This window comes from Equus quagga, chromosome 15 (assembly GCF_021613505.1).
Source record: "Equus quagga isolate Etosha38 chromosome 15, UCLA_HA_Equagga_1.0, whole genome shotgun sequence".
Lineage (NCBI taxonomy): Eukaryota > Metazoa > Chordata > Mammalia > Perissodactyla > Equidae > Equus > Equus quagga.
In genome coordinates this window covers 86828955-86837293 of record NC_060281.1, presented here as the reverse complement: position 1 = coordinate 86837293, position 8339 = coordinate 86828955, and the positions used below count along the sequence as shown (strand labels likewise).

Genomic DNA, 8339 nt, shown 5'->3' with positions numbered 1-8339 from the left:
GTCCACACGGGCAGACACAGGCTCTGCTCATGTGCAGGGGCATCACCTCACAGCAGGCCCACCATGGCCCCTGTCCTGGGAGCCTCGTTTCCCCAGCACCCCCTCAGCAAAAGCATGAATGCTAAAGTCATTGGTGAACATCTATTGGAAAGCACTGGTAGGTGTCGGGGTCTTCTGAGACCCCACTGCCAGGGCCTGCAGCTAAACGTGCTGCAAGGCTCTGGGCCTGGGCCAGCAGCAGTGGGTAAAGACACAGAAGCCCACGCCCAGGGTGGCCGTCAAAACCCCCATGAGCAGAGTCCCCGTAGTCAGGGTCAGCGAGCGGGGAAGGCTTCCTGGTATGAGAGGCAGAGCTGGCCAGGGCCCGAGAGGCAGGAAGTACACCAGCAGGCAGAGGGAAGGGTCTGGGCAACAGCCCCTGCCTCCCAGACTGTCCTGTTGACTTGGGAGAGAAGACAGGAGTACTGTTCAACTTATGCCCATGTGACCTCAAGCCTCAGTTTCCACATCTACAAAATGGGACTGAATTCATCTACAGCATAGGATTATTGGGAAAATTAGATGAGGTTATCAGAGGCTCTAGAGGTAAAGGGGCCAGTAAGGGGTTCTTGCTCCCCTGACCTAGAGAGGACCACCCAACAACCCCCAGAGGGCAGCCTCTGGGCCTCTGTCCCTTCTAGTCCTGGGAAGGCTCCCAGCCCCTGTCCTAGCTTTCCCAGAGACGCTACATCTTACCACGTCCCCCTTCCCTTGGTCCCATAGCCATGATGCCTGATGAGGCTGCAGTGCTCAGGGGCCACTTCCAGATCCCCGCTGGGGCTGGAAATCCCACATACAGCTGGAAGGGCCAATGGGAGCTGCCAACCACAGAAAGTTCCACATGGAACTCAGAGCCCAGGACATCAGTGCTGGTATTCATTGGGTCTGGAGCCTTCAGCACGGCCTCATCCTGGGCTGGAAAGAAAACCAGATAGGGAGGACACAAGGCCCAGAGATATTGAAGGGCTTGCCCAAGGCCACACAGCAAGAAGGGAAGCAGACAAAAAGGGGCCAGGTCTCCAGAAGCCCAGTGCCCTTCCTGCCCTGCCACCCTGCCCTTCCTCTCCCCACTCCTGTAAGAGGTAGGCCAGCTCAGAACTGGAGGCACAGGAGCCCCGAGCTGGGGGCCCTTCCCCTTGGGTCATTGTTTCTGTTCAGCTGATGTCCCCCACCTGTAGGAAGGGGGGAACCAGGCCAAAGTCGCACGCTGAAGTCCAGACGTCCAACCCCAGCCAGGTACCCAGTCACCACAAAGGCCAGGGGTGAGGTGGCAGCTTCCGGGCTGGCAGAGACACAGCAGGGGTTTAATGTGAGTCTGCAGTGTGAGGCGCCCCAGAAAACAAACACTGAAGGTCCATGACAAGTCCCCAGGGGCAGCCCGGGCAGGCGACAGGACAGGAGAGAAGAGGCTGGGAGGATCCCGGGATTCCAAATTCCAACTCCCAGGTGAGCCCACCCAGTTCGGCCTCAGGCTCACACCAACGGGGCTCAGAGGTCAGTACCTGCGGCCCGCTTGTTGGAGGGGCAGCCCACCTTCCTCCTCCTGTGGGACCGGCTGGTGGCAGGCCCCAAGGCAGGCTAAGGGGCGCTGGGCAGTGCTCCCCGCCTGGAGAGACAGCTGACTCGATGGCAGAAGGCAGCAACGGGGGCTGCTCCGCGCAGCTAGGTTGGGGTGCGCAGACCAGAATTCCACCATCTTCCCCGACATCTGAGGGGGCACCAGCTCCTTAGGTTGGCACAGGAAGCCAGGACAGTACATTCCCAGCTCGCCACCCCCATCACTCGCCCTCTCTGGGCCTTGGTTTTCTGTTCAAGATCTCTGCCTTGCTCAAAAGCCTGTTTTGCTTTGGAGAACGATGTGTTGAGTTGCGTCTGGTGGTAGACAGCGGGGCTTTCCCTTCTGTGAACGTGTTTCCATATCTGGAAAATGGGGATGATAGCTTTACCTCCCGATGGGGCTGTTGAGGATTCAAGGAACTAATAACACAAGTCGAGGGCATGTGTAAACACAGATGATAAATGAAAGTCTGCACCACACCCTCGCCTACCCAATTCTGTAGCCATCCAGGCTGCTGCTTCTTTTAGAGAAAGAAACTGAGACTCAGAGAGGCTGTGACTTGCCCAAGGCAGCAGAGCAAGTCAGTAAGATCTCGCTCCACCCCTCTCTCCAGCCCAGACACCTCAGCTCTGCCCCACTCCCCCAAGAATCTCCCAGGTACCCCCAGGCTCCTGGCAGCCTTGTCCCCATGAGCCTCACCAGCGGATGAAGCCACAAGCTTTGAATGGGGCAACAAAAACCACATAGCCAGGCACAACAGGGACCAAGGAGGGCACGCACGTGTCAAGGCACAGGTGGTGGGTATGGAGCTGGGGCTCTCTGCTCACTGCCAGGAGGACGTCCATCTGAATGCATTCCTGCAGGATGCTGTCCCCTGACAGTCTGGCCCAGGCTGACGTAGCCAGAGAACAGCCTCAGAGAGGACATGGCCAGCAGAGCCTGCCCAGAAACCTCCCCAAACACGCCCCCTCTTCAACCACTGCATCTCCAGAATGGAGCAGGGAGCTCTCCCCACCCAGACAGGGTGTCCGCAGACCTTGTCCCCAGCAGCCTGACCTGAGAAGGCCTGAGAGCGCCTCATGGGAGCACCTACTACGTACCAGACATCTGCAAAGTTGCACCCCAATAGTTCTTCACCACGCAGGGCCACCAGCAGGGCAGCCAAGGCCAGAGAGGGCCCACAGCAGGGAAGAGCTGAGGGGCAACAACGGAGGGGCACTGGGGCTGGTGTGAAAGATGCTCTGCGTTAGCCAAGAGGAAAAGGACTTCCAGCTGGGGGAGGGGAGAGTGTGCTTGGAGGTGCAGGAGGGAAGGTGACAGGGAGGGACACAAGGCTGGAGCAGAGCCAAGAGCCTAGACTGTACCTGAGAGCACAGAAGCCCAACTCTGGCCCGGGCAGCTCCCAGGTTTAGGGGAAGCCTGGAGGGAGGAAGGTGGAGAGCAAGTGACCAAGGAATTGGTGGCAGAACTCAGATGTCACAGGGATGCAGGTGAGGGTGTGGCCTGGTCTCCCTGTGACACTGGGGGGAGATGGGAAGGTGCTGAAGAGGAGTGTGGGAGGTGGCAGAGAGAGGGCTGGAAAATCAAGGGGGGCTCAGAGCATTTAAGGGAGCAGCGGGAGACTAAGCAGAGGTCACGAGGTGGGGAGGGGCTTGGGAAAGGGACCCTGCCAGTGTGGGATGAGAAGGGCAGCAGAGAACGGCCCAGCTCGCCCCCTCAGGAAGCCCCAGCTCCGGGGCAGGCCGTCAGACTCACTCTACAGCCGCAGACACGGCCAGAGCAGGAGCCACGACCCCGGGGCCCCCATCCTGCCTCACCAGCAGCCCTGCTCCTCCTGCAGCCCCTATAATGTCACTGTCCAGGCACAAGTGGTCTCTCACGGGGCAGGGAGCGGGGCCAGGATCTCAGCCTAAACTGATTTGCCGCTGGGGTAAGGCTGAGTACTAAGGACCTAGGTCCAGTTCGGCCCCACCGCCCCCCCACCCCCACCCGCTGCGCTGTTGGCTGCCAAAGTAAGGGGCTGGCCCAGAATCGGGGAGGAATGGTCCCCTTCAGTGCTCCCAGGCCCAGCAGCTCAGGGAAAGCCACCAGGAGAACCCGTTACGCCCTCAAGGAGTGGGGGCGGAGGGGAGGGGGCAGGCAAATGGGGTGGGTTGGGTCACTGCCCAACAGGCTCCTGTCCCAGAGGTGTGGATGCTTTAGGAGGCTTACAGAAAGAGGGCAATGCCTAGCCCAAAGGAGGCTGGCAGCCCTGAGGTGGCATCCCAGGCACCTGCAGTGGAGCGTGGGTGGGACCAGAGGTAGCAGACAGGCCCAGCGCTAGCCACGTGAGCGGTGGCAGCGAGCAGCCAGCCTCCACTTCAGGGGGCCCCCAGCCCTGCTCCCCACCACCACATCCCTGCTCATCCCCAACAGAACAGGAGAAGAAAACTCAATTTCTCGAGGATTTATTGGGCCAGAGTTGTCCTGCCTTCCACTGAGGCCCCAGCAGCTCCTGCCCCAGGGATGGGCTGGCCGGAGAATCAGTCCTCAGGGTCCTCCAGCCAGCCGCGCTGCCATGGGGTGACGCGGCCAAGCCTCTGGGAGTCCTGGGTCCCCAGCTTGCCAAGTGCTCTTGGCCATGCTCCCTGCCCTGTCTGGGCCTCAGTCTCCTTCTCCATTAGAGGATGTTACTTCCCTGAGAAAAGACAGAGCCGGGCCCACCCGGTCCACTCCCACTCAGTATCATGGATCCCGTGGAAGCAGACGGGTTCAGGTCCCGCCCTTGACTGTGATGCACTGTGGCTGCTGCTCCTTGAGGCCTTGGTCTCTCAGTTATGTCCAGCTCCAATCCACTCAGGTGCCAGGGCCTCAGACCCCAGGGAGCCAGGCATCTGCATCCCCCAGCAGGAGGAGGAAGTTGGAACAGAGCAGGGATGGGCCAACCCACAAGCCAGGTACCAAGGCGGGGTCACGAGGAGCTGGGCTTCTCCACTGAGGGGTAGAGCTTGCGCAGGCTGGAGTCCAGGAGGAAGTCCACTGACCTGTGGGGCAGGGAAGGATGATGAGCAGGTGACCAAGGGCTGCTAACGGGGGAACGGGAGGCAGCAGGTCAGGGCTTGGGGAGGGGCCTCCTGGATGCAAGTGCCATCTAGGTGGCAGCCATCATCCTCTTCCTTATTCAGTTGGGGAAACTGAGGCACAGAGAGGGTAGAAGATTCACTCAGGGCCTCAGGGTCAGCTATGTTCCCTTGGGGAAAGACTCCTCCCACTCTACGTTGATCTGGTTGAGTTGACCCTATTTCCGGTTCTAAGAGCAGGCACATGACCCAAGCCCGGCCAATCAGAAAAGGGAAACTGGCTCAGGGGTGGGCACCCAGTCCAGGATGGACCAATGATAGCCTTCCTTGGGACTTTTGCTGTCATTATTAAGAAGCTTCCTATGGGGCTTGCTAAGCTGGTGGGATGGAAGCTGTGAGCTGCTGGGTCCATCTCTACTCCCACAAGGGAAAAGTGAGTGAATCCAACACAGGGTGGGGTGGGGAGAAAGACAGCAGAATGGGGAGATCCAGACCCCTAATGACATCATTTGGGTGCCTAGATCCAGCCACGCCTGAAAGTAGCATAACTGCAGACTTTTCAGTTTTATAAAACAATTGATTCCTATTTTACTTAACCCAGTTTCAGTTGAGTTTCTATCACTAAAACCTGCCCAAACCCATCCATGGTGCACTTGTTTCCTGCCTGCCTCTGGTTGTTTTGCAACACGAGATTTTCTTTGCGGGAATTTACTTGTCCTGTGTCCCATATCCTCTGGGCACTCCCATACTTTTATTACCAAAGTACCTGCCAGATCATACAGCAAGGGCCTAGACTGTCCTTTCTACGTCAGGAGGCCTGAGTGCCAGCTCTGCCTCTGCTGCTATTGTTCTGTGCAAAGTGGGCACACCCCACGCCTCTCAGACCTTATCTCCACCTGTTGAGTGGATGATCCTTGAGACTGAGAGGGGCACCCACCTGTCAATGGGGTGGATGATGATGGGGATGACCAGCAGCCCCAGTGCGGTGGTGGTCCACTTGCGGACAGCCAGAGGCCAGCGGGTGGCAGTACCCAGGACGTAGAGAGAGGCAGCACACACGCGGTTGATGGTGAAGCCTGGGATGGCCACAGAGGCCAGAGCCTGCCACACAAAGGTGTCCACCACGGCCACGGTCACCCTGGTGCTGCGGCCTGCTTCAGGGCTTGGCACCTGGTGGTCACAAGAGACACTTAATCCAGCAGGGGCAGAGGGGGGAAACCCTGAGGACAAGGGACATGAGTCTGGACCAGGGAGAGGGAAGTGGCCAGTAGGGGACAGGGTCAGAACCACACTAGTGTTGGGTTGTGGACCATACCACTTTTAGGGCTGGGGGTGGACGGGGGTATAAACCATGTCACATGCAGGGCTGGGGCCGGGGTGCACTGTCCTACAAACAGGACTGGGGTAGGGACTGCACCAGGCCAGCTTGTGGGGACTGGACTGTCCCACAAGAGACTTTACCACATGCAAGGCAGTGGACTGAATCAAGGGGGAGTGGACCGGGGTGGGGTGTGAGGGCTAACACTCACCTTTCCCGCCTTCTTGCCCTTGTCGATGGCATCGGCCAGCACGTAGGAGCTGGCCACACCATAGCTCAGCCACACCACAGCTGCTGGCACCAGGGAGCGGAAGGCCTCCCCGACCTCATTGGCGTAGCCTGGTGGGGAGGGGACGTTCAATTCCCAGGCCCATCGATTGTTCCACAGTGGGCTCTTGTGTGAGCTGGTTCTCATCCCAGCCTGCTAAGCAGTAGCTGGGTGACCTTAGACAAGTGATTTTCCCTCTCTGAGTCTCAGTTTCCCAGCCTCCAACATGGCACCTATGAGGCCCACCTCCCTCTAGGGCCATGGTGGGAGAACCCAGTACAGTCACCGTTATCATCGCTCATCTGCCTTCCCAGCCTGGGTTCCAGAAGCATCCACACTAATGGGCGAACAGGCGGCAAGAGAGACTGACCAAGGGCAGCCCCACTGACTGGGCACTCACGGTGTGCCAGGCCTTTCTGTGCCTTACCTTATGCTACCCTTACAACTACCACCGGATGAGAGAGACCCTGTGTTCATCCCTTTTTGCCCAGGAGGAAACTGAGGCTCAGGCAGAGGCAGTGAGTGAGAAGCGGAGATGGAGTCCAGAGCCCTGACTCCACCGCCAGCCAGTGCTGGGGCGTGCCAGAGACAGCAGCCCTGTTCCTCCTAGCTCGATTCGAGCTTCCACCTGGGAGACCGACCAGCAGAGATCCTGAGAGCAGGGATGGGCCGACCAGAGAGCTGGGTGACCTTGGGCAAGTCCCTAGCCCTCTCTGAGCCCAGTCTCCGGGCCAGGCCAAATGACAACTAAGATCGTCCCACTTTCTCCCTGACCGGCGTCTGGTGACCCCTGCTTCCCCAGGCACGTGGTAGTGGTGGTGGGGTCGTCGCACGCCCTCGCCCGGCGCTCACCTAGGTACCGCACCCAGGTGTCCCGGAAAAGGTCCCGCTCGGCACCCCGCGAGGGCGGCTCGGACATGGCGCTTCCGCCTCGGCCTCAGCCTCTGCAGCCGGTCCTGCCGCCGCTGCCACCTCGGCTTCCACTAGCGCTTGGTAGGCTAAAGGTCCCTAACTGAAGGGCAGGTCGTGCTGTCCCCCGCCAGCAGCAGGGAGCGTCTGCAAATTCCCTCGCGCACTGAAGCCCCTCTCCGCGCTTACGTTTTACAGACTAATTTTCTTCACGTTTTCTCTGGGATTGAGCTGTCGGCGCGGTCCTCTCTCTCCCAGGACCGACTGTAGTTTTGGAGCCAAAGAGACGGGGTTCAAATGCAGGATGCTACCCTTCCTGGCTGTGTGACCTCGGGCAAGAATCTGAACTTCTCTGAGCCTCACTTTGTTAAATGGGGGACACTACAGCGTCCATTCCCGGGACGGTGGCGTGGATGAATTATAACAGTCATCATTTATTGAGGTTACTACCAGCCAGATCGTTGGCTAAAGACTAAACGGATTGCTTCCTTAACCCTCGCCCCCCTCCCCCGCCCCTAGCCTGGGATTTCCATTTCACAGATGAGGAAATAGAGGCACAGAAAAGTAGGGTCCCTTTCCCAGGTAATACAGCTGCCAAGTGGTGAAGCCGGGATTTGAACCCAGGCAGTGGGGCTCCAGATCCCCGTGCTCCTAGGTGAGCTCAGTAAATGAGGCTGGGGGAGTGAGTGGTCAGCACCCCCGTGAGGTGGCTGCTCGGACTCTAGAGTCCCTTCCCGGCAGGCGCCATTTTCATCTATCAAGCCCCGGGGTCTAACTGGATCGTGTGCCCCCAGACTGAGCCTCTTGGGGACAGGACACTGAATGAATGAATGAATGAATGAATGAAGGGTTGAAGTACAAGACTCAGGGAAATGAGCAGAACAGAATGGACTTGGGAGTTAGTGATTACTAAGGAGGAAACTCTTCCCCTGCTGGACCTCAGTTTACCCATGTGAGCAACGAGTGCACTTCCCGACAGCTCTGTGAATCCTTTTCCGGTATCACCGAGCAAAGGCGCAGCCATTAAAGGCTGGCAGTCCTGGGTTTAAACCCCATTGTGCTGCCAGTTAGCTGTTAACCACGTCTGTAAAAAATAAGCATAATCAATACTCACTGAGCGCTCACTAGTACCAGGCTCTGCTCTAAGCGCTTTGCACGTATTGTTTCCTTGAATCTTTGCAACAACCC

The 8339-nt window shown here is 58.5% G+C and overlaps 1 protein-coding gene across 2 annotated transcripts; it reads right to left on the bottom strand.

The window, feature by feature from the left end:
• Nucleotides 1–4028: 4028 nt before the first annotated feature.
• On the bottom strand, nucleotides 4029–7266 carry MTFP1 (mitochondrial fission process 1). Of its 2 annotated transcripts, XM_046640427.1 has the most exons (4): nucleotides 7095–7255; nucleotides 6186–6313; nucleotides 5594–5826; nucleotides 4405–4620 (listed from the first exon to the last, which is right to left on the bottom strand). In XM_046640427.1, the coding sequence occupies exons 1-4, from the start codon at nucleotides 7159–7161 to the stop codon at nucleotides 4548–4550; spliced, it is 501 nt and encodes a 166-aa protein (XP_046496383.1). In that variant the 5' UTR covers nucleotides 7162–7255; the 3' UTR covers nucleotides 4405–4547. The 2 variants fall into 2 exon arrangements, with proteins under 2 accessions (XP_046496384.1, XP_046496383.1); XM_046640428.1 differs by lacking the exon at nucleotides 5594–5826 and having other exon boundaries at nucleotides 4029–4620; nucleotides 7095–7266.
• Between the last annotated feature and the right edge of the window lie 1073 nt (nucleotides 7267–8339).

Excerpts from the sequence above, each read along its gene's own strand:
- MTFP1 (XM_046640427.1), bottom strand. The coding sequence starts at position 7,161 with ATGTCCGAGCCGCCCTCGCGGGGTGCCGAGCGGGACCTTTTCCGGGAC. Across the intron at positions 5,827-6,185 it reads AGGGCAAGAAGGCGGGAAAG|GTGCCAAGCCCTGAAGCAGG; the intron begins GTGAGTGTTAGC and ends TGTGACCACCAG. Across the intron at positions 4,621-5,593 it reads ATCATCCACCCCATTGACAG|GTCAGTGGACTTCCTCCTGG; the intron begins GTGGGTGCCCCT and ends CCTGCCCCACAG.